General features: G+C 35.0%; 1 protein-coding gene across 1 annotated transcript in view; it reads left to right on the top strand.

Annotated features, from left to right (window-relative positions):
- The window catches only part of si:dkey-11f4.7 (piezo-type mechanosensitive ion channel component 2), a 68,109-nt gene that overhangs the window by 16,603 nt on the left and 26,588 nt on the right, over window positions 1–24,918 (top strand). Inside the window, exons 4-29 of the mRNA XM_047799968.1 lie at window positions 6,235–6,280; window positions 6,848–7,004; window positions 7,628–7,832; window positions 8,530–8,743; window positions 8,916–9,081; window positions 10,510–10,611; window positions 10,897–11,023; window positions 11,167–11,330; window positions 12,365–12,628; window positions 14,498–14,603; window positions 15,037–15,224; window positions 16,338–16,486; window positions 16,598–16,765; window positions 16,955–16,996; window positions 17,442–17,474; window positions 17,586–17,689; window positions 17,824–17,987; window positions 20,153–20,329; window positions 20,462–20,608; window positions 21,350–21,550; window positions 21,655–21,859; window positions 22,412–22,513; window positions 22,640–22,805; window positions 23,531–23,774; window positions 24,199–24,295; window positions 24,695–24,854. Of these exons, the coding sequence (XP_047655924.1) occupies window positions 6,235–6,280; window positions 6,848–7,004; window positions 7,628–7,832; window positions 8,530–8,743; window positions 8,916–9,081; window positions 10,510–10,611; window positions 10,897–11,023; window positions 11,167–11,330; window positions 12,365–12,628; window positions 14,498–14,603; window positions 15,037–15,224; window positions 16,338–16,486; window positions 16,598–16,765; window positions 16,955–16,996; window positions 17,442–17,474; window positions 17,586–17,689; window positions 17,824–17,987; window positions 20,153–20,329; window positions 20,462–20,608; window positions 21,350–21,550; window positions 21,655–21,859; window positions 22,412–22,513; window positions 22,640–22,805; window positions 23,531–23,774; window positions 24,199–24,295; window positions 24,695–24,854 (3,898 nt within the window). The remainder of the gene's footprint in view (window positions 1–6,234; window positions 6,281–6,847; window positions 7,005–7,627; window positions 7,833–8,529; window positions 8,744–8,915; window positions 9,082–10,509; window positions 10,612–10,896; window positions 11,024–11,166; window positions 11,331–12,364; window positions 12,629–14,497; window positions 14,604–15,036; window positions 15,225–16,337; window positions 16,487–16,597; window positions 16,766–16,954; window positions 16,997–17,441; window positions 17,475–17,585; window positions 17,690–17,823; window positions 17,988–20,152; window positions 20,330–20,461; window positions 20,609–21,349; window positions 21,551–21,654; window positions 21,860–22,411; window positions 22,514–22,639; window positions 22,806–23,530; window positions 23,775–24,198; window positions 24,296–24,694; window positions 24,855–24,918) is intronic.

The raw sequence follows: 24,918 nt of genomic DNA, 5'->3' as shown, positions 1-24,918 counted from the left end.
GAGTGATCAGAAACATTAGAGATCAGCAGATCTTCACTTACAATAGACTAGTCTAACACAAACACAATAATAAAAACAATGCACTCAGAATAGCATTAATACAGATTAAGTTGATTTAGCTGCAGTTCATTACAAATTTGTGGGAGCAGATTGAAAATGTGTATATGGTCCTCTCTCAAAATGTAATATTAAGAACAGGAAATTCAATTTACAGTTCTGGGAGTCTAAAAACAGTTCTTATGTGATAAAAAAAGAAGATGCTTTCTTGATTCAGTATGTTTGTCTTCAATCCTCCTCCTTTTTTTTCAAATAAGGAGCTGCACTAGATGTTATTTTATTGCCATTTAGTGATGTTATTTTTCATGGCATTTATTGTCATGAAAGGTATTGAAGGATCCTTGCAAAGCATAAACCCATTGCAACTGTTTCTATTTTTGTAAATAAATAAATAAATAAATAAATAAATAAATAAATAAAAAATCATTGAATCTGCAAAAATAAAAACATAAAATATAATATGTTTGGGTCACAATCTAGTATTAGCTGAATTAGCTCAATGCCAGGATCTTTGTGGTGAGCCTCTGGAATGTTTGTATTGTGCCCACAGTTAAAAGATCTTACTGCCATTGATGTGAGGTGATATGGCTAAGGGATGTCACCTGGTATACATTGTAGTGATCAAAAGAATCTTAGTATAACCAATAAACAGATGGAGTACAGGAATTAAATTTGCACCTAGCTCAAGAAAATCGGTATGTGTTATTTATGATTGATGTTTTAATAAACAGAAGTGCAATGTCAGGTAAATAATCACTATTTATTATAAGCCAGAATTTAAGAATTTAAAAGATTTCCTACCTTATTACGTTAAATAATTGCTGCCAAAACTCAATAGTGGTTTGACCTAGCATTACAAAAACAACAGAATAACAGTAAATATAGCATTTAAAATTTAACAGTTAAAAAAAGTTTCATCATGGTTTTACAAGTTTAGTTGTATCTTTTCACTCTTTTCACAACTCGTTTTAAACAAATCCTTGCTTACTTCATTTTACTGAAACAATTTTAAGTAGGGACAGGGTGCTCTCTGTATATCTGTTGCTTTCAAGTTTTTACTGCTTTGGGAGAGGGTCAAAATACAGGTAGACAGAAACTAGTATTAACTAGTGCAATCCATAATTTACATTTACATTTACAGCATTTTGCAGCTGCCCTTATCCAGAGCAACATACATAAGTGCTTAAATCTCTATAATTGGATACATTAATGCTGGTTCACTAGGTTACATAATTAAGATACAATAAGTTAAAACATTGTTCAAGGTTACAATGTAAAAACTTTTTTTTTTTTTTGAAAAAAAAAAAAAAGGGAAAGAAGTGCTAGTTGAAGTGTTTCCGGAATATGTAGGTCTTCAACCGCCGTTTGAAAATAGCCAGTGACTCAGCTGTCCGAACCCCTAGGGGAAGTTTATTCCACCACCTTGGTGCCAGAACAGAAAAGAGTATTGTAGTATACTTGCCTCTTACCCTGAGAGATGGTGGAACCAGTCGAGCAGTGCTGGTAGTTCAGAGGGTGCGGGGTGCAGTGCGAGGAGTGATGAGGGCTTTGAGGTAAGTGGGAGCTGGTCTGTTTTTGGCTTTGTAGGCCAGCATCAGTGTTTTGAATCGGATGCATGCAGCTACCAGAAGCCAGTGGAGGGCTCGCAGCAACGGGGTGGTACAGTATGCGAGAACTTAGGCAGGTTGTAAACAAGCGTGCAGCTGCATTTTGGATCATTTGCAGAGGACGAATTCCATTCATAGGTAGACCTGTCAGCAGTGCATTGCAGTAATCCAGTCTTGAAATTACAAGAGACTGAACAAGTACCTGAGCAGCCTGTGTGACAAAAATGGCCGAATCCTTCTAATGTTGTAGAGAAGAAACATGAGTGAGTCACATTAGCAGCATGAAAGGAAAAGGACAGTTGATTGTCCATGCTTACCCCAAGGTTGCGAGAGGTGGCTGAAGGGGAGATCAGATCATTGTGCAGGGATATAGCAAGGTCATCACCTTGGGATGAATCACCTGGGATGAACAGCAGTTCTGTTTTGCTAGGATTGAGCTTTAACTGATGAACCGTCATCCATGATGATATTTTTGCCAGACATGCTGAGATCCCATCAGAAGCTGTGGTATCTGAGACTGGGAAAGAAAAGATAAGTTGTGTATCATCAGCATAGCAGTGGTAAGAGAACCCATGTGAGGATATAACTTCACCAAGAGAGTGAGTATACAGGGAGAAAATAAGAGGGCCAAGTACTGAGCCCTGTGGGACACCAGTGGAGAGTCTGCGTGGAGCAGATGTCACTCCCCTCCATGTTACCTGATATGAGCACCCTTCCAGGTAGAAAGTGAACCATTCCCAAGCTGATCTGCAAATCCCAAGACTCCTGAGGGTGTATTAAACACTGCTGAAAGGTCAAGGATGATAAGGACAGATGACAGTTTGGCTGATCTAGCAGCATGTAGTCTCTCAGAGACATCCAAAAGCGCTGTCTCTGTGGAATGAGCCGCTTTAAAGCCAGACTGGTTGGAGGTTGTTCTGTCACAATCATAACTGAAACTGCGGAACCCATTAAAAGCCAATTCTTTATAACGGTATACAATTCAGTCATATAGTTCTAATTATGTTAAGGAACATGTATGGGCATCAACTTTAAGTAGTCACATTTGAGTTAGAGTTTTAGCTTTAATTATATTGTATTAAATAAACTTAAATAGTCAGTGCTCAAATGGATTAGGCAGGTCTTGAGGTCAGAAGGAACCAGAATCACTAATATCTTAGAGGCATGTGAAGCTAGAGAAAGGAGGGATAGGGTGGTTGGGTGATAGATTCACATGTTATTATGTAAGATTTTGTCTTGCATGCTTTACTAAAATATATACTGTGTCAGCAGGGACCAATGGCAAGACTATATTATGCACATGAACCCACTAGATCTGCACCTAGGGGAGAAAAGCTATTAAGCTCTAAAGTTACTAGAAGATGATAGTGCAGGAATTTCATGTACCATTTACCGTAACATAATACCTTTGGGGAATGTATTTTGGTAATATTCTTGCTTGATTGAGAAAGAACCATCAATGTCTTTCCCATTAATACAGTGTTTTTGGAATTTCCTCTTCATAGTTCATGCTCTCCTTTGAGTGCAACAAATAATTTGTCTATCTTAAACATGGTGACTGAATATGTAAAAATACAGCAAGTCTCTATTACAAATTCAGAATCTACAAAACATAAGGCACTTAAAATTAATATACAAACATCTGAATGGCAATATTAACTTTCAATATGCCTAGTGTCCATTTTGTAGAAAACCGAACTGGAAAATATTGCTGTGAAGCATTAAAGCCCATATTCTTAAATAGTGTGCTTTCAGTTTTTGTCAAAAATGCTGATTCAGCTGTAGCAGCTACTTTCAGCAGCTTGGATTAGTCGGATCTGACAATAAAGGCTTGACCACATCCTTGGAAGCATAAAGTCTGTAAGAGCAGCGCTGATTTATCTCTTCAGCTGTCGTTTTCCTAATCCATTAAGCTCTCTGCGCTCATAAACTAATAAAAATTTGTAGTGGTTACTCACAGGGGATTTCACAAGCCATGCTTATTGTTACTTGCATGAGATTAAACACTAGGTAAAGCAAACATTATTATTTTAATATGGCCTATTTTACTAAAAAGCCAGACTTTTCTTTTAGTGTATTTTTTTATATACTCTGCTTCCACAGCTGGATGATATTTGTATGTGTGTCTGTCCTACAGGAAAAACAGGCCAGTTTCTTCTAAGTGTTTGCTGCACGGCTGTAGTATTTCTGGCCCTACAGTGTGGGATACAGATCACCTTCGCATATATTCCTAAAGAGAGTGAGATCCTCTTATACTTGTTTTTTTTTCTTTTTCAGAATCTTATATCACTTTTGCCCAATGCAGACATATTAAGTTTAGAGACACCTCTAAATCAGTTGACCCTCTTTTTCAAATTCTGCTTTAGGCAGTAAAACATTATCAGAGAACATATGCGGAAGTTAAAAACAATCTTGTGTGGAATTTGACACATATTTACACATCATAGACAAAAATATATAGTTAATCATAATTATTCTTTCATCATAAGTAAATGCTTTATCCTGGTCAGGGTCATGGTCAGGGCCTACTCAAGGAACACTGTGTGAAAAAGAAGAAAATCACTCTTAATGGGAGACTATTCCATCACAGGTCAACCCACACCACACACAGAGTTTTGCCTGTAACTGAGTGCATTGTAGCCTGTAACTGTAGCCAAACCACTATTTGTCACAAAACAGGGGGTGTCTTTGTAATAAAATTTATACCCAAATGCAGGGATAGCTAAAACAAGATTTATTAAATAAAACATAAAACAAAAAAAACAAAAAAAAAAAAAAACAAAAACTGGAAAACACTAGGAGAAAGAAAAGAAATCCAAAACTCTTAGGAACAAACTAGAGAAACAAAGACAACACATAGACGAGGTTTCCACGTTGCCAGGGAGACAATTAGACACATGAGGAACAGGTGCGCTGAGGCGGGAAGGAATTAGACAAGGGTAGGGCAGACACATGAACATAAAACATAAACAAAAACACATGGGATAATAGACAACTCCCAGAACTTCCAATAAATTTCTGAAAGGTAAAAAGTCTGGGCTTGATCCTGACACCATTATGCTTTTGAGAGCTGGGAGGCAACTGGAGAACCCAGTAGAGAAATGGGTGAAACGCACCCAGGAACTACACACAGAGAGACGTTTGAGCTCAGGATTGAATAGGAACTTTGAAGTATCAGCTCTACCTTCTGTGCCACCATGCTGTAAAAGTACTTTGTAAAATGATTTTGATGTTTCTAAAATCCTGTTCAGGTTTCGTGTTTTGATCCTGAACTCAGACTGTCTATGAAGTTTCACATGTTTTCCCCAGTAATGATAGTATTGCAAAATACCCACTAAACCTTTTCACATTTTATTGGGATTTTATGAAATAGACAGAAAGAAAGTGGCACATAATTAATAAAGAACAAAAAAGAAAGCCATAAAAATCCCATTTGCAGTTTGCAACAAGCCATGTGTGGGACACAGCAAGCATGTGGAAGATTATTTGACACTTTTTTTGTTGGTCTATCACATAAAATCCTAATAAAATAAATTTTTTTGTGATTGTAACATGTCAAAATGTGAAAAAGTTCAGTGGGTATGAAAACTTTTGCAAGGCACTGTATATAAAAGCGAGTACACCTTTCACCTTTCACACTGCTGTCCCCTCAAAATAACTCAACACACAGCCATTAATGTCTAAACTGCAGGCCACAAAAATGAGTACACCCCTAAGTGGAAAATGTCCAAATATAAAGCTCCAGAACAAAACTCAGTAATGCTTTAAGTTATAGTTTGTTAATAAACTGTTTTTAAGCAGCTAAAAATTTTTCCTTCATTAAAGATAATGATTAATGAATCATTATTTAAAACTATGAAGTACATTTTAGTTTAGTGCTTTTTATATAACAATAATATTAATATTTTAGTTTTTTTTACATAATCATTATATAAAAACGTTACTCTATTAACTATGACTAATAAGTAATAAAGTTAAATTATTGACTGTTTAATTTAATAAACAAATTATAAAGTATAACATTATAATATCAATATTTATATATTAACTTATGCATACAAAATGTATCATAAAAGTTTGCCATTTGATACCCTTAAAAAATGTATTAATAAAAATTGATTCTGTATACAAGTGGACCTGAACTCAGGAGTGTCTGCCCTTCCAGACATCAGTGGATCCAGTGTAATGAAAGCAGTGCAAACATCTTTGAACAGTTCCCAAGTTGCTAAGATTGAAACAAAACATAAAACCTTTCAAAATGTTGTTTTCAATCAGTTTCAATCAGTATTTACTAAGTTCTTAAGTGGACTGAAAGCAGTGAGACTGGTGCTTTACCAAAAGAACAATGGGTAGAATTTTTAAGTTAATTTAGCTGTGTCTATATCTACGTTAAAAGGCAGGTCATTTTTTTTATTTTTAAATTAGTCTTTAAGAAGTGTAATGGGTTTGCACCATATCACATTTATATCAAGCCATTAAATAAACAAATTTTACAACTATGATGAATTATCATACATTTCCTCACAGCAATTGTCAGAACTGTTTTAACACAGCTTTCAATTTTTTCTAGTGAGTGGGCCATTGGACAATGTGCTCTATCATCTTGGAATTGTGAGGTATGACATTCCTTTAAAATGAATCCTTTGACTCTTTCCTTTTATACAGAACACTTGAATAATTGAAACAGTGAATCAATGAAAATCAGGATGACAAATTATGTATGTGGGTTATTCCCAATTTAAGCTGTACTACAGTACCTTACCTATCAGCTCCTGCATGTCTTATGACCTGGATACATGTCGCACTAACACCCACATCTGTTCTGTGTTTCCTCCAATCAGCACCCCAATTTAAGTCCTTGTTCCTGTAAACCTTGTGGGTTTTTATTTTGTTTGTCACTTTGCTCACACTATGTATGTTTTGCTACAGTATTTTGGCTTGTACTCACTTTTTGTCTGTTCATCTTACACCCCCAACAATTAAATCTAAATCTTTCTCCATCTACACCTCCATTTCATTAGATTTAGTATTGTTTCAAGCTTGTTGTCAGTGTTAAACATCTCAGTCACAAACCATCTAAGCCCAGTTATAATCATGATGTACTCTCATATGGCTTATATATCAAAGTGCCTACAAAAGTTATATTATTGGTTCTTATTGCAATATGTATATATTTTTTATAGATTCAATGATGTGAATGTTGGTAACATAATTCGCCACTTGGTGCCAGATTTTGGTTTGTTTCTGGCATCAATGTGCATTCGGAATTTGTGCAACAAGCTACTGAGGCCACCTACCAATGTACAAGAAGAAAATTCAATTCACCAATCTGAGACTGAGGTAGAGCACAAACCAATCCAACACACACACACACACACACACACACACACACACACACACACACACACACACACACACACACACACACACACACACATACACACACACACACACAAACAATGATTACATGGAGGAACATAATGAACAACTGTGTTATTCATTGCCGTTATTTTGTTCAGTTCTACTGTATTTGTATTGAACATTTAACAATATAAATGATAGTATCACCACAGAAATCTGGAGGCAGATTTAGATAATTAAGTATTAAGATACATTTCGCAGTCCAAAAAAGTTTTCTAAAGATTTAATGTCTTGTCTTCAACCACTTAAATTCTGTGTAAGGTTATCCTAAGTGAGTTAAAAATATCTTCTAAAATTTTTACTTGTTTATACTGACTAAAAAATAGTCAATTATCATTATGCCAGCAGAATGAGATTTCAGTATACTGGTAAAAAAGGTTAAAGGTGGTGGAATAAAAAAATAGTAACTAATAGCATAAATGTCAGAAATTGCATGTTTGTATATATTTCGCTGAGTTGTACATTATGCAAACTTCTAACTTCAACTGTTCATTTTTGAATATATGTTTTTTTTAACTAAGAATATTACAACGGTTCTTTAGGAAGCATCCGAAACATCTGACTCAGAGTATGAAGAAGAGAGTGAGGCTTCATCTACAGAGAGTACGGGACAGATTAAAGCACCCCCAGAAACCCCTCAGTTTGTGCAGAAACTAATAGTTTTTGCAGCTGGTCTAAGACTACTGCTCTCCACTATGATGAACACTGCTGGAAAAGTAGTAGTCACTGTCCTGCTGGGGCTTGCAGGTAATACACACAATTATATAATAACACAATTATAGTATCTGTATCTGTTGCTGTATTTCTGTTCAGAGTTAAACAAAGAGTGAGTGTGGTGCTTAAAAAACAAAACCTTCAGAGGTAGAAATACTTACTAAGATCTGCTTATAGTCCAGGAAAATTTTCTGAATAGCACTGCTCAGGACAAACAGGTTACTCATGAACATTACTATCAGAAAAAATAAAAATTGTTGATCATCCAGGTAACAACACACAGTATTAAGTATTTAATACAATTCTTTGACCTGGTTTATTTGCGTAAAATTAAATGATTATTGTGGATTATATGTAAAGGTCTGTGAAAATACTGTATGTGAAGCAGTTTATTAAGAGCAGTAATGAAGACAAACAAACAAACAAAAAACACCAACTAAAAACAAAAAACCTAAATGCAACTTTTATGATCACTTATATCTTTAATATTTTGTAACACTCCACCTATAACTGCATGTGCATTTATTTAAAAAATGAATAATGTATTGACATTAACTTCCTGGTTTACAGAACATACAATATGCAGACTAACACATAGCATATTGTCACATGCAGACACATGCAGACAGTTTAAATTTACTCTTTAAAATAAAAAGAGCAGGTGAACGCCTCAATATCTGCTGCCCCTTAACAAATTCTGGTATTGTTTTTATTGTCTTTATTTAAACAGGTATAGCGCTACCTTCCTTGACATCAGCATTATATTTCGGGTGCTTCCTGTGCCTTGTGTGGTGTTGGATACTAGGCTTCTCTATTGACCTGCTCCATTTCAGCACATTGTGTATAATGATGAGTATATTTAGTGGTGGACACATCCTGGTTCTCTACCTCTATCAGCTACCTCTGTTTCAGCATCTCATACCTCCTGAGGACATTTATGCAAGGTACTATGGCATCAGAAGAAAGTCAATGTACACTATCTACCTATAAGTGAATTATAAATATGGATAATGGAAAATTGGAATCACCCATTTGCTATTGTAAATAGTCTTCCTTCCTTCTTTCCTTCCTTCCTTTCTTCTTCTTTCCATCCATCCGTCTCTCGTTCTTTCTTAGGTTATTTGGCATGACTGCCTTTATCCACACAAACTCATCAGAGCCATATAGTCTGGGCCTGCATCCAGATATGAGCTGGCCTATGATAATAAACCCCCTGTTACTCCTAGTACTCTACTACACACTTGTGGCTCTTCTACAAAAATGGGCTGTCACAGCTAGAGAGGTACTTAATTTGTAAAAAAGCAGGAGAAATATACAATGTAACAGGCAAAGACAGTTGATGAATAGTTGCAAACTCATTTCTAATGCAGGACATGAGGATATAGACATCACTTATTTATGGACGAACATATTCAATCAATTCTATTGAACACTGACCACAAGTTCGCCATAAGTTCAAACTTGTGCTAATGTCTTTTTGCCCTTTTGACCTCTGGAGAAATATATACCCCAGATATATATTCCCCAGGGTGAACAGTTAAACACAAGGTATATTGGTTCAGTTCCTTATTCCTATTCTCTGTACTTCTGTCAGTTAGTTGAAGTTAACTGACCAAAAAACATAATTTAGATTGCTATTTTATTAGGATCACTGTTGAGCTGTGTCCCAGTGTCCAAATGGCCTATTTCTTCCTGTTTTTCTTAACAATTAACACGCAGTTGCTTGCAGAAATATTCAACCCACCTTAGTAGCCATCAGATTGGTCTCAATTATAAATGACACTTTTTTCAAAGAGTATTTTTATTGCAGACCAATGTTTTTTTTAATCAAAATGTATTATTTGTCAACATATTAAAAAAACAAAAACAAATGAAAAGTGCTGTTTGCATAAATATTTAACCCTTTCAGAAATGGTAAAACCACTGTAAACTAAAAGAACAGCTTTTAGTGTGTTGGGGTAAATACCTACCAGCTTTGCACAATGAATGAGTGATTTTTAACCATTCTTCATGGTATATTTGCTCTAGGTTCTTCAGGGCGGTTGGATGTGGTTTGTTAATTGCAATTTGCAAACACTAACACAATTCTTGATTGGATTAAGATCAGGACATGATGTTTTGAAACATTCCTGCTTTGCTTTAGCCTTCTGTTTCACTCTTCAATTTTAAGTAGCACAGTTTCTGAAGATGTAAAGTGTCCCCTAGAGCATGATGCTGCCACCACCATGTTTCAGTGTAGGGATGGTGTAATTCAAGGTACAGTAAGATCAACATTAGCTTTGCACCACTCATTATAATTTGAAATTTGCAAGCTTAAAGCATTTTGTCTCAGTGTCAATCACTGTTCAACAGAACTCATTTTTGTTTTAATATTTAACAGGTGAAGGCCAATTATTAGTCACTAATATTTTGTTGAAGCTTGCTGACCCTTAATACTTATGCAGGCAGCATTATTCTCTTTTTGATTTTCTCCAAAATGACCAATAATTAATTTTGACTTTGAGTTTGCAATAAAAATGGATTGAACCGATGACATTTGTTATTTGTTATTCAAACAAATGTGATAAAATTCAGGGAGGAGGAAAACTTTTACCACTACATCTGAATGTTTCTTTCACAGAAATACATACATGTGTTCCTTATTTGATTGTTTATAAAAAAAACAAACAAACAAACAAAAAAAAACCTGATTATAGTATTTTTCTTTAAGGATGATGAAGAAGAGCTTGAAAGTCCTTCAAAAGAATCAAGCATTCTGTCTAATTTCCCAAAAATAGCTGATGGAGACTATCTTTCATCTGGAATGACAGATGTAATGTAGCACACACACACACACACGCACACACACACACACACACACACACACACACACACACACACACACACACACACACACACACACACACACACACACACAATAATTAAAAGTAATAAAAGTAAGCAGGTTTTATTGTGGAAAAGGTCTTACATTTTTGCTACTTTCTAAAATTGAAACAATTAAAATTAGTGAAACATAAAATTTAATTATGTACAATTATAGCAGTTTCACGTGACCCACAGTTTTTTTGTTTGTTTGTTTTTTTTTAACTCTTACCAGCATATTATGATACTAAACAACAGTTGGCAGAACAATAATCCTTCTGGGCTGGACCCACTTCTATCAGATGCTGACTATCTACAGTGTCGTTCCCTACCAATGTACATCCAGCATGATTGCTCTTATGGTACTATGTCTAAACCATTTGCCATTTAATTTATTTGAATACTATTTATAATAAAAAAATACACAATAAATAATAATAATAATAATAATAATAATAATAATAATAATAATATTTAGAAAAAATAAACTTTTCACTTTTTTCAGATGCTGCAGAAGAACAAGAAGATGTGAGCTGTGATACTGGAGATGGAGTAACGGAAGCACTAACTGATGAAGAGCCATTTTCTACTTCTAAAGCGAGTGCCTTCACTCTGATTTGTCTGTCTATTATGAGACAGAGCTACATCATTGCTCTTATCATTATGATGGTAACACTCCATTCATGTGTACAGTATATAGTGTGTTTTTGCATATGTCTGTCAATTTCTTTTTTAGAAAATTATACCAAAAAATAACACAAAACTTTAGAGTCATATTTTCTTTTTCTTTTAATTTTTTCTTTGTTTTTTTTTCCTTTATATAGTTAGTGTAATTTAGCATACTGGTTGCTAATTTCATACTCTGCACCACTGGTTAAAAACAAACAAACAATGAACCAAATTAAAATCTTTAAGTAAAGTGAAAATGTTTCTGTAATCTAAACTGAGCTAAAGTTTTTCTAAACTATTTATATAAATATAATTTACAAATTTTTGAAATATTGATTTTAATTGGTTTTAATTGGCCTCGATGCCTGATGACGCTTGAGATAGGCACAGGCTCCCCGTGACCCGAGAAGTTCGGATAAGCGGTAGAAAATGAATGAATAAATGAATGATTTTAATTGAACTGGCAAGAAGATTGATGTATGATGTTTACAGCATTTAGTAGATGTCATAATTTGGGGTGGCTAACTAACTAATCTTGGACTATTCTTTTTCATGGATTGGTGATTAGACAACAACAACAACAACAACAACAAAATAAATAAATAAATAAATAAATTTTGTAATTATATATTATTGTATATATATATATATATATATATATATATATATATATATATATATATATATATATATATATATATATATATATAATTATATATATTTGTGTTGCCAAAATACATATATAATGCATATTTTCATGCACATAAATGCAAACTACATGTATGTAATAATATAATAAGAATAATGATTTAAGAATTATTTATAGCCATTGTTCCTATTTTATTATTTTTTTGCTTTTTTTCCTCACCTTTAAACTTTCAGTTCACATTCTATTATAACAGTTTTGTGTAGAAGTATGTATTTACTTAATAAAAAAAGGCATATATCATATATTGCAACATTTATGTGTGTGTGTGTGTGTGTGTGTGTGTGTGTGTGTGTGTGTGTGTGTGTGTGTGTGTGTGTGTATGCAGATATGGAGCATCACTTACAATTCCTGGCTCACATTTGCCTTGTTGGTATGGTCCTGTGTTATCTGGATGTCAAGGCACCGGCGGGAGTACACCATGATCAGCGCTCCGTTTCTTGCTGTTTATTGCACACTGCTGTTAGTGGCTGGTTTTATTAGCGCTTTCCGTCTCCACCACAGTGAGCTTTTCCCTACTCTCCCCAAAGCTGTTCTGGTTGATTTTGATCTCTACACTTATGAAACACCCTGTCTTCACCTGGGAGCAAAGGTACAGTAAGTTACAGTACAGTCTAAAATACCAGCACAGAGTGGGTTAAAAATATAAACTTAAACAGATTTATATACAGTGGTGTGAAAAGTGTTTTCCCACTTCCTGATTTTTAATTTTTTTGCAGGTTTTTCAAACATTAATGTTTCAGATCATCAAACAAACGTAAATATTAGTCAAAGATAACACAAGTAAACACAACATGCAGTTTGTAAACAAAGGTTTTTATTATTAAGGGAAAACAAAATCCAAACCCACATGGCCCTGTGTGAAAGAGTGTTTGCCCCCCCCATTAAAACATAACATAACTGTGGTGTATCACACCTGAGTTCAATTCAGCTACACCCAGTCATGATTACTGCCACACCTGTTCGCAATTAAGAAATCACTTAGAAATAACTCACTCTGTGAACTGATGAGACCAAAGTTGAACGTTTTGGAAGGTGTGTGTCCCATTATATCTGGTGTAAAAGTAACAATGCATTTCAGAAAAAGATCATGATACTAACAGTAAAATGTGGTGGTGGAAGTGTGATGGTCTGGAGCTGTGTTGCTGCTTCAGGACCTGGAAGACTTGCTGTGATAAATAGAACCATGAATTCTGCTGTCTACTAAAACCTTGGGTACTGCAGCGGGACAATGATCCAAAACACACCAGCAAGTCCATCTCTGAATGGATGAAGAAAAACAAAATGAAGACTTTGGAGTGGCCTAGTCAAAGTCCTGACCTGAATCCTATTGAGATGCTGTAGCATGACCTTATAAATGCAGTTCATGCTTGAAAACCCTTCAAAGTGGCTGAATTACAACAACTCTGCAAAGATGAGTGGACCAGAATTCCTCCACAAGGCTGTAACACTCATTGCAAGTTATCACAAACCCTTGATTGCAGTTCTTGCTGCTAAGGGTGGCCCAACCAGTTATTAGGTTTAGGCGGCAAGCACTTTTTCACACAGGGCCATGTAGGTTTGGATTTTGTTTTCCCTTAATATTAAAAACCTTCATTTAAACTGCATGTTGTGTTTACTTGTCTTATCTTTGACTAATATTTAAATTTGTTTGGTGATCTGAAACATTAAAGTGTGACAAACGCGCAAAAAGCAAAATTTAAATTCACATATTCAAAATTTAAATTCACAAATTCAAAAACACAACACATTGTACTGTAATGTTATATTTCTAGTTAGCCTATATGCTCAGTATTTCAGAATAATTTGCTATTACTAACAGTCAGTGCAACAAATCCAAAACACATAAATCCAGAGAGCAAAAGCAATGGTCAATACACAATGAAAGCAAAGCAGAGAAACACAAACAGCTCAGAATTGCAGTAGACCTGGGAATACTTTGCAAAGGAAGTCAGCATGGCTTATATACCCTTAACCCGGAAGTGCAGGGCGAGACCCTGAAGTCTTAGTATTCGAGTGAAGGGTCTTGTATGTGGAATTTGAATTGTATGTAATTATTTTAAATTATATTGGAAGAGATTATTCTGAATATTGATTTTTTTTACATATCATATTAACAAACCATTCACAAGTCAGAAAGTGTGCTTTCACATATGCAGCATTTATTGAGTCTAAATGAAGCCCTAGTGTGTTTAGGCAAGTGAGAACACAGCACTAACGCTCAGATGAGGACCATGACAACCAGTCTGATATAGATCTGGTTCAAGGGAAGAAGTCATGTTGTGTATTGTTGGTTGCATTCCTTTAAATGAGAGCTGCTAAACAGTACTTTGAAATGCAAAATGTGTTTGAGGACAGAGGTATTGTGATACAGAAATGAAATATGTTCTGGATATTTTTTTGGATGTTTGTATGCATTAGGCTTTAACGATATTAACACTAGTTTCTTCCATGTTTGAAGATGATTTATTCATTTAGTTTCTGGATGTTGCTACGACAACAGTTAATTGAGAAACAAGAAGAGCAACAGCTAAAAGAAGAGAGTCTTCATGAGGTCAAAAGTACAAGTATGAATCTTTTTTCTTATTTAATATTATTAGAATGTAGGGTGCATTAAACATGTGAAAAAATATGTAAGAAACAACTTGTTTATTCTGCAACTAAGTATATAGAAATGTTTATTAGTATATTGATATTCATGGTTATCCCAAAATGAGCACAGTATTCCAATTGTGTAATGTGCCCTAGAATGTCACATGACCACATCACATTAATCAGAAAGCTTTTTAGTGGACAGAAAACTGATTTGTTGCCTAGTGGAATCCTATTTTCCCCACCCACTGGTTAATTTTATTACTATGGCAACCAATAGTAGAAATACATACTGGTGATCTAGTACAGTGACTGGTGACTTGCATTGTTAAAATCTTAAGTTATAATTTCTTCTCAAGCCTTGTTTCCGGTGCCATATCTCTAAAACGGATTTGTGTTTGTGTCCAGGCATAGCTGATAAAACTGAATCCTCCAGCATGGTGAATAGAATAGGAGCATTTTTTAAAGGCCTTTTGGTGAAGTACTGGATAGTCTGCTGCTGCTCCATGTTTTTTGTCATCAGTTTCTCTGGGAAAGTGGTTGTCTACAAAATCCTATACATCTGTTTGTTCCTCTTCTGTGTGGTTCTCTACCAGGTGAGTCTTCCTTTACGTTTCTTAGTTGCAAATACATTATAAACTTTGGACACTTTTGACACGTTCAAAAGTTTTGAATGGACACCCCACTTTAGAGACTTGCATATGGATAATCAATAAATGTATGAGGTTCACTCTAAGTAAGAACCTACAGTATTTAGGAATTTAGGAATTCTCCTGTCTGAATTTTCTCAGTGCTTTGCTGTGTTGGCCTGCTCAGCTCCCAGTGTATCCAATAAGTGCAGTTATTTTGCTGTTCTAATGTGCTTTTCTGATCATTTCTACTTGTCTTTGCTCACAGGTAACAAACCCTTGCCTGTCTTTTGTCTCTGACTTACTAGGTTGTCTGTATTGCTTTGGTTAGTGGTTACTGGGATATGACAATGCTCATGTGTCCTTAGTGTAGGAATAAACTCAAAACAGTGGTGAGCCATGAAACCTACCATCCATTCAACTGCATGTATGTTGAATATGTGACTATAGCACATATTCATTAATCTGTTGGTCAAATGTTGTTCATCATGTCATAACAACCTGGCTCTGGTTCTCCTTATGTTTGTCTGGTTCTCTGGTTTCCTCCTAAACATGCCGGTAGATGGATTGTCTGAGATATTTCCTATTCCTTTCTATTCCTATTGATTGAGTGTGTGGAAGTATGTGCATAGTGCACTGTGATGGACTGGTGTCTCAGCTGGAGTGTATTCCTGCCTCATGGTCAGTGGACAGGGAATTTAGATCTACCTTGATCTAGCAGTTACTGAACGTGGGCAAGTGAGAGAGCATGGCTTGAACAATAGTGACAATATTATATCATATTTTTATTATACATGATATGAAACTACTTTAATCCTTCACAGGGAAAGGTAGAAGTTGTGCTTTGTAGTTTCTTACTAACAAGCTGCACTGTTTCTTATTAATGTCAAGAAAAATTGAGAGAATTACTGTTTATTATATGGATTAAGAGAAATAAAATTGTCCGAATGAGCCAATCGAAAATAATTAACTTTGGGATGGTAACAGCATCACAACACCATGTCCCAGCTTGCGACTAGGGATGTCAAGTTACATTAACAGAACAGAATCAGCACTATAATGCCATATTCTCCTATTTAGGTCCAGTATGATGTATGGCGGCAGGTTCTGAAGTACTTCTGGGCTGTTGTGGTTGGATATTCCATGTTGGTTTTGATTCTAATTTACATGTACCAGTTTAAGACTGTTTCAGGCCTGTTTCGTCAAATCATAGGCATGTCAGAAGAGGGGTAAGTGCAACAACACATTATTAACCATAACCCTGTAGTGCAGAATAAATGTTTCTGTTTAAATCAAATAATTCAGGACTTAAAAATATGTGTTCAACTTATGTATTTCAGACTTCGAGATCTTGGCCTGGAGCAATTTGACACTGTAGAGTTATTTGCACAGATTTTACTTCCTGCTGCCTTCTTACTGGCCTGCATCCTACAATTGCACTACTTTAACTGTGATTTTCTCACTCTTACTGATCTAAAGAATGTTCCTGTGTGTGATGGCACTTCCACGTGAGTTAAATACTTCTCTTACAATCTCAAAGATTATGTTCTGATTTACTCTTATCCCTAATAGTGTGATCTAATTTGCATGTGATGTGGGACCTTATACTTGAAGGCCTCATCTATTTTCATATCACAGAAATTAAGAGGAGACATATACAATGATCATGATTTTATTCTGTCCTTATTTCACTCCAGAGAAGAACATTTGAGAGAGACACTGAAAATTATTTCAGATATGTAAGTCCACAAATCTGGAGGTTCTTATGTTCTATTAAAGTTAAATCATTATTATTATTATTTAAAACCAAACAAAAACTACAAAATATCAGTGAATATCAGTAAAACTTAAATCTTTGTGGAACGTCATCTGGTTGCTGTCTCACTCTCACAATAAGTGCTTCATTAAAAACAGGTGCTGTCAGGAGGTAAAGTCATAGACATTGCAAGATTTTAACATTTTCAAATCAAAATGACCATTTTAAAATGGCTAAAGTATTGTAACTATAATTTTGTATACATAAAAACCTAGGGAAATGTGAGTAATTTAAGAGCCAGTCTGTGTAAAATTGTTAGGAAAAGGTTTTCCTCCTGTTTTAGAAGATATGAAACCTATGCGGTACTTTGTTATTTCTTTACAATTATTATACTTGTTTTGAAAATAATTTTTTTTAATTCATTTCAGGATAAAAGAAAACATAAAAAAATTACAAAACCGGTAAATCTTTGTTTTTACTGTTTCATTGTTTAAATGATAAGCTGTAAATTTGCAGCAAATATTTGCAAATATTTTATAGCATAAATATCCTGACTGAATGCTCTGTGGCAGGCTGGTAAAAGAGCAGATGAGTGCAGAGGGGGATGATCTGTTGGGCAGCTTAGAACTTAATTCCACGTCAGTTAAAGATGAGGAAGAAGAAACAGAAGAAAAAGGTAAGGAATTAGTTTCGACCCTTTTGTGATGCATCCTTAATAATGCACTTTGTATTTAACACCGTGAAAGACTAGTGGACCAACACTTGTTGAAAACAGAGAGATGATCATATATGCGTGTCTGTGTATTTTAGAATCCACAATGAACAAATGGTTTTTAAAGGTGGATCGGATAAGCTTATTCACATTACATGCCCTGCTGTGGTTGGCTAAGGGTCAGGAGTGTTGTTGGAGATTGCTGGAGCTGAATAGCCTGAAACTTGTTGCTGCAGGCATCATCTGGGTTAGCCTAAAAGAGGTGAGATATACACACACATCAAACTCTTAGCCACACTACAGCATTTTGTTTTAAATAAGAATTTTCAGATTTTACACATTTTCTTTAGATTCAGAGCATTTAAGCATGTGAAAGGCTAAATCTTAAACTAATGTCCTGTCGATATGCTGCAATAAATTCAGAAGCATAGTTTTGCATAATAAAATGCAGTATTGCAGGGGCTACAAATGATTTGTCCCATCATGAAGAAGTAAAGCAGATCAAAACACAATTAAAACACAAACTCTAGGCAGATTCGGTGAAAAAATGAATAAATACCAAGTTGGTCAGTGTATTCTACCAGTGAAAAATACTATTACCCATTCCCATGGGCGTAAATTTCATTTAAAAGTAGGGGTGGACAATAAATATAAAATTTCTCATGAGCAATTTTTGAAGGGGGACACAAATAATACAGTCAAATTGTACATATAAAGATATGTCCCCACAGTGAAAAACAAAGTTTTTTAGTTGCAGTGCACTATGCAACAAGCTATTGTAAACAAGCTAACGTTAACTAGATAAGTAATATTTTTGCTGTATCTAATTTATGAATGAGTCTGCATCAACTACATTAAAGAGAATTGCTTTATTTAAAGTGAATAAAATACCCTACTTAATTGAGTTCTATATTAATTGAACCACAGCCGCACACCTGACTCATGTGTGCAGAGTAGGTAAGATGATCTGGGAAAGCAGGCAGTGGGTCAAACCACTGTGAGGAAGGGGAGGGGGAACTGTTTCTAAATGCATATTTTGCGGGGGGTTTTTCTACTTACACAATTATTTAGGTATACACACATATATTTTTCACAATAGCAATAGAGAGTGTGATATTTTTTATATATATATATATATATATATATATATATATATATATATATATATATATATATATATATATATATATATAGTTTTGTTTTTTGTTTTTTTTTCTGGAATATTGTGTTCATGCTGCCAGCAATTGTTCAATATGCGTCACACAAATTTCTTCCTGATGGTTGCTAGTAGGATATTGCCATGGTTTCACTGGTAGTGCCAGGCCACATATGTCTTCTAGCTAAAGATGAGAAAATATAACACATAGTAAATAGTAAATGAATGTATGTGTGTCTGTCTGTCCTGGTGCCCTGACATGCACTGGCAGTTTCATGCTTGAGACACAGTGCGACTGAATAGGATAAAGCATATTACCGAAGACAAAAGTGTAAGAACTGTGTATATTTTCATTATGAGTATGTAGTGATGCCTTACGGGTTACTTACCCTTTTTATGTATATAATAAAGTATTAAGAGGTGTGATATATAAATGGGTCATTTTGATTTCACTCGCAACATGATCCCCGTAGAAGGAAGCTTACCCTGAAAGTTAAAAATCTTTTGAGCAGGCTTTCAAAGAGTGATGGCCATGACTATAAAGGAATCCAGTATACCTTCCTAGTTCATACATCACATAATTATAATTATGCACATAATTATAAGTTGTTATTTGCATTAAAAACATAAATTCTAAATGTATTGGTTATTTTCAAATTCATAGACAAATTGTCCTCCCTTTATCTAATCTAGAGTAATTGTAAAATCTGCCACTATTTGGATGATACTTCTAATTCTTTTTAGCTCTTTTTGATTCTGTCTGTTTTGTTGACTGTTTGTCCATCACTCTGTCTTAGGATTCTTGGTTGCCCTTAAAACTCTGGATCCTTCACCATTTTATAGCCTTTGATTTTTACATATTGAGGATATTGAAGGATAATGATGGCTTAGTGGTTAGCACTTTTGCCTCACTTCTCTGCCATTAAGTGTTTTATTCCTGTCTCCAACCAGTGCTTGTGGAGTTTGCTTGTTCTTTGCTTTGGGAGTTACCTTTGGTTTTCCTCCCCATGTCCAATGACACAATGTAGGATGACTGCCATATCTTAATTGCATGTAGTGTGTGAATGGTTGTGTGAGAGTATTTGCCATTATGTCAATAGATGATAAGTGTTAGCCTACATTGAGGATGCCCCCCACCTTCTGCCCAGAGTTTTCTGACCCTGTAGAGGATAAGTGATGGATAAATATTGAACTGCAAACTTTTGAGCACTGTCTTAAAAATCTTCTGTCCTCTTTGAAGCAGTAAGTGTGTTTCTCTCTTTGTTATGTAGGTGTCTCTGATGAATTTTGTATTCCTGGGATCATGGACATTTGCCGTCCCATATGCAAGACTGCGGCCAATGGCCTCCACTGTATCCTCTGTCTGGGCATGCGTGATGGTTGTGTGTAAAATGATGTATCAGTTGAAATTCATCAAACCAGCAGAGTTTTCTGTTAATTGTACCACTGTGAGTTTTTGCATCACTGTGCGCTTGCTATAGGCTTATTTCACACCATTATTAAAGTACTAGAGTATACCTCTTTACATTTTGTATGCTTTGATTTTGTATAATTAAATACACTTGCATGTTTCTTTTAAGGATTTGCTGATGTCTAATCAGACCTGGTACAATGGGAATGTGGAACAGCTTTTGCAGAAATCTCTTTTGTATATTGAACCTGTAGATCCATCTATGTGGATTGGCAGTTTGAGAAAATGTGGGGATGCCATTTTGCCTTGCCTACAGGTGTGTTGCTCATTAGTAATGTGCAGTATTCGAAAACAAACAAATAAATGAACAAACAAACAATCAGTTCCTTAATGTTTAAAAACATGTTTAAAAACATTAATAATAAAAAAATTCTGATTATTGTAGCTTTAGTTTGAAGACCATAGTGCTAGTCAAATGTGGTAACAAACCACCAGTATGAAGTAAAACACAAGCATCAACACACATCATAAAAAGCATCGAAAGGTAATACTGTTATCACAGTTCAATGATTAGCTGGTTGCTTATCAAGTCCTTTATAAGGTGTGGCATTTATATAACTGGACCACATATTTTACTTAAATGCCCTCATGTTTTTGGCTCATCATACTCATTAGTTTGTACAGTATTGATTATCCAGAACACCAGTGCACACTCACTGAGCACTTGGAGTCATACTGATACAGATAGCTTACAGATACATGCAACCAGGGTAATGCTTGTCATGATTGGTGGTGCCAGATTATTAGTATTTAATATCTCCTGGGATTTTCACACATAGCAGTATCTAGAGTTTATCCAGATTGGGGTGTTATCTACATAAAATGTGAGTTCAGTTAGTGGAAATAAAAAAAGTTACTTTCTGTAGTTAATCTGCATGATTGGCTGTATGCTGCCACATGATCACTGATTAGATAACCGCATGGATGATTTAGGTGAGCATATAAAATGTATAACCTTATTTAATGCTGTTTTTATACTGTGTGTATGTGTCTACAGAATCATTTATTAATACTGGGCCTCCTTGTGTTTGATGTGACTGTCCATCGGCACCAGCTCTACCACTGTCTCCATTTGAACATAAAACCTCCTCTCAAAGGCACTGTTTTTAAGAATGTAACATGGCAGCACCTGGATCATGGCATCCTGCCCTGCCTCAAATATTTCTGCAATTATTTTTTCTACAAGTTTGGCCTTGAGGTAGAACATACTGTTTATGTGACTCTACAGTTTATATGAATAATTCTACAAGCATTGCTGTTGAGGAAGGGGTTTAATCTGTAACCCACATGTTTTTGTTCAAGATATCATTTGTAGTGGCAGTGAATGTGATTGGCCAGCGGATGGATTTCTATGCCCTTCTTCACTCATTTGCACTGATAGCAGTTTTGGGACGCCGTCGCAGAAAGGCTATTGGTGAAGTTTGGCCCAGATACTGCTGCTTTACTGCCAGCCTCATGGTGCTCCAGTATTTGCTCTGTATCGGACTGCCTCCTGCACTCTGTATTGGTACGCAAAATAATATTTATTAAGAAGCATTCATTAATGCACAGTATACTGCAATTGCAGAACAGTATACAGTAACATGTCATGTTTAACTAACTTTTATTTTAGGTTGAAATAGCATTAAGGATACAAGTATAGCTTGCTTCATAGGAAAATTTTTAATGCATTATTTGGTTAGTTGCATTTTGTAGTTAATTAAACCCAAAATGATAAATAAAGAAAAAAATAAAGAAAAAAATAATTATCTATAGTAAATGTATTATTTTATAAAACTAGTTCTCCACTTTGTACAGTGTAAAAAATTATAGCCCCATTAATTTATGTAAATTCCTTTTGGCAAGACAAGTTTTGAATAATGAACTCAAGTTTATACATTTTCAAAAATAAAGCTTAAAATAATTAATTGTCTTGACTTCTTGTGAGTTCAACAAAAGTTATCTTAAAGATGAGCTTACTCCCCTCTTAAAGGCAGCGAGGTGAACTTCTAAATTGATCCATCTTGAAATGTCTTACAGTGTACAACATGCTGAAAATAATTTATCCATTGTGCTGCAGATTATGCTTGGAGGAAAGGCTCTAAAGCTCTCAGCTCCAATCAGATCAAGTGGTTGTATTTGCCAGATTTCGCCATGCAGCCTAACCCCACTTTCATATTTTGTGAGTCTGTTCATACACACAATATTTTAGTTTACTAACATCAAATATTTGCATTCTCATTAGTACTCCTGGATTATTCACTTTCATAGATGTTATCATTATTTTTGTTTTCTATTTTCCCTGTAGATGACTTCTTGCTGTTGTTGGTAGCCTCTCTGCAGTGGGAGGTGTTTGAAGAAGAGAATAAGGCCTCTGTGAGACTTGTGGCAGGGGACAATGTGGAGATCAGCAGAAAATTAGACTCTCGCTCACTTAACCAGTACACAGCAGTTGCCAATTTTCTGCACTGCCGGTGTGTATTTGTGTGTTTGACAAGGTTTATACAACTGGAGCTTGTGATATTTTTGGCATTGCTTCTATGAAGCTAATTCAAAAACAATTTTTTTTAACATTTTTTTTAATCTATTTTATTTTTTAATTACCGCACAGTGAGGGTGAGCAAAAACATGGTTACAGAATAATCTCTCAATCACATAAAAATAAACCAATAATGAATCCACACACCGAATCTGTATGGAGAAATTCAGGTAACTCCTGTGAGAAGAGAAAAAGGGGGTTGAATAATCCAGAGGGTAATCTGTAAACAGAGTTAAAATGTCCAATAATCCAACCAATCAGCAAACAGAGCAATGCAGGGCAGACAGAAGCAGGAAAACAAGAAGAATAGCAGACAGAAAAATGGTAGGTTGACTTACTGAGCATGAGGCAAACAGAAAAGATCATCTGACGAATAAACTGTGCCGGTGACATGCTTAAATAGAGCTGGAACACATAAAATGGCAGCAGGCTCGGATGCTCTCTACTTATTTATTTATTTTTAACTACACATATCTATAAGTGATCATTATGCGTGAGTTGGAAGATAGGAAAATCTTAAAGCTTGTTTGCTCTAAATATATGACTCCAGGTCATATTAGAAAACTAAATCTGTATTCTTGTGTGTGTTTGTGTGTGTGTGTGTGTGTGTGTGTGTGTGTGTGTGTGTGTGTGTGTGTGTGTGTGTGTGTGTGTTTTCAGGTCATATCTTGACATGGCAAAGGTCTTTGTATTTAGTTACTTCTTCTGGTTTGTTTTATGCCTGGTCTTCATCACTGGCACAACACGTATCAACATATTCTGCCTGGGCTATCTAGTGGCCTGCTTCTATTTCATGCTTTTTGGTGACACAGTGCTACTGCAGCCTGTATGCTACATACTCAGACTGTGGGACTGCCTTATTGCATACACCTGTGTTGTGATTTGCATGAAAAACTTTATCTCTGTAAGTATGCATGCAAATAATAAAATTAAATTCAGCAATGAAAATGAGAAAAAAATGATGTATCATTCAACAATCATCACTGGGGAAACAGTGACAAAGAAACAGATGCAAAAAATAAGTAACATAGTGCAGCAACACTGGATGTATGCCTTTTTATATTATGAGTACGTAATCTAAGTAAAGTACATAATTTAAGAGATTTATTTATAGAACTTTCCAGATAAATAATCCAGATAGTATTTAATAATAGATAATTATACACATAAATAGTCTGTGTGTTTAATGTAATTTGCGTTGCATTGTATTATATTCTTTAGCCTGTTATTTTTTTTTTAATGCTTCTTTTGTCCAGTGTGTTAATTCACTCTTCATGTGTGTGCGTCTTTGTGCGTCTGTGTGTGTGTCTGTGTCTGTGTGCGTCTAGCTGGGATCCTGTGGTTATCTGGACAGTCTTTTAAAGAAAGCCTGTTGGCTCATTCAGGCTTTCAGTATGTTCTGTACTATCAAAGGCTATGATGTGCGTAAGTAAATATTAACCTTGTCTTGTCCGGCAGCTTTAAGCAGATGGTAACAAACAAAAATGTGTGTGTTTATATATAGTATATATTTACATATGCTACATTAAGATGTACAAAACACATGCTACATTAAGATGCACAGTACACAAGAGCCCTTTATATATGGTAAAAAAAAAAAAAAAAAATTACGTATATAAAGTATGTAAATTAGTAAAGAGTTATCAGCAGATTTAAGTGAATGTATTATTTTTTAATTATTCTTAAATAATTTTTATCTAAAGGCTTTTACTTAAATTTTGCATAAAACATTTAGACCAAAAATCTTTATGTATATGAAAATGTAGATGTACTTATAAAGATGTGTGCATGTCTATATATTCTGTAATCTGTTTGTGCATGCAGCTTCACCTACTGATGACTGCGAGCTGCCAGTTGGAGAGGCTGGTATTGTATGGGATGCAGTTTGTTTTACTGTGCTACTGGTTCAGAGAAGAGTATTTCTTAGTTACTACTTCTTGTATGTTGTATCAGACCTTAAAGCTGCTAAGATTCTTGCATCCAGGTAAGAAACTGACACGGTCATCTGAACATACTGTATACAGATTTTTTTCTGTACAATTGATTTA

This window comes from Tachysurus fulvidraco, chromosome 14, assembly GCF_022655615.1.
Source record: "Tachysurus fulvidraco isolate hzauxx_2018 chromosome 14, HZAU_PFXX_2.0, whole genome shotgun sequence".
Taxonomy (NCBI): domain Eukaryota; kingdom Metazoa; phylum Chordata; class Actinopteri; order Siluriformes; family Bagridae; genus Tachysurus; species Tachysurus fulvidraco.
Note: the sequence above shows the minus strand (reverse complement) of the source record. Positions and strands in the feature narration are given on the sequence as shown.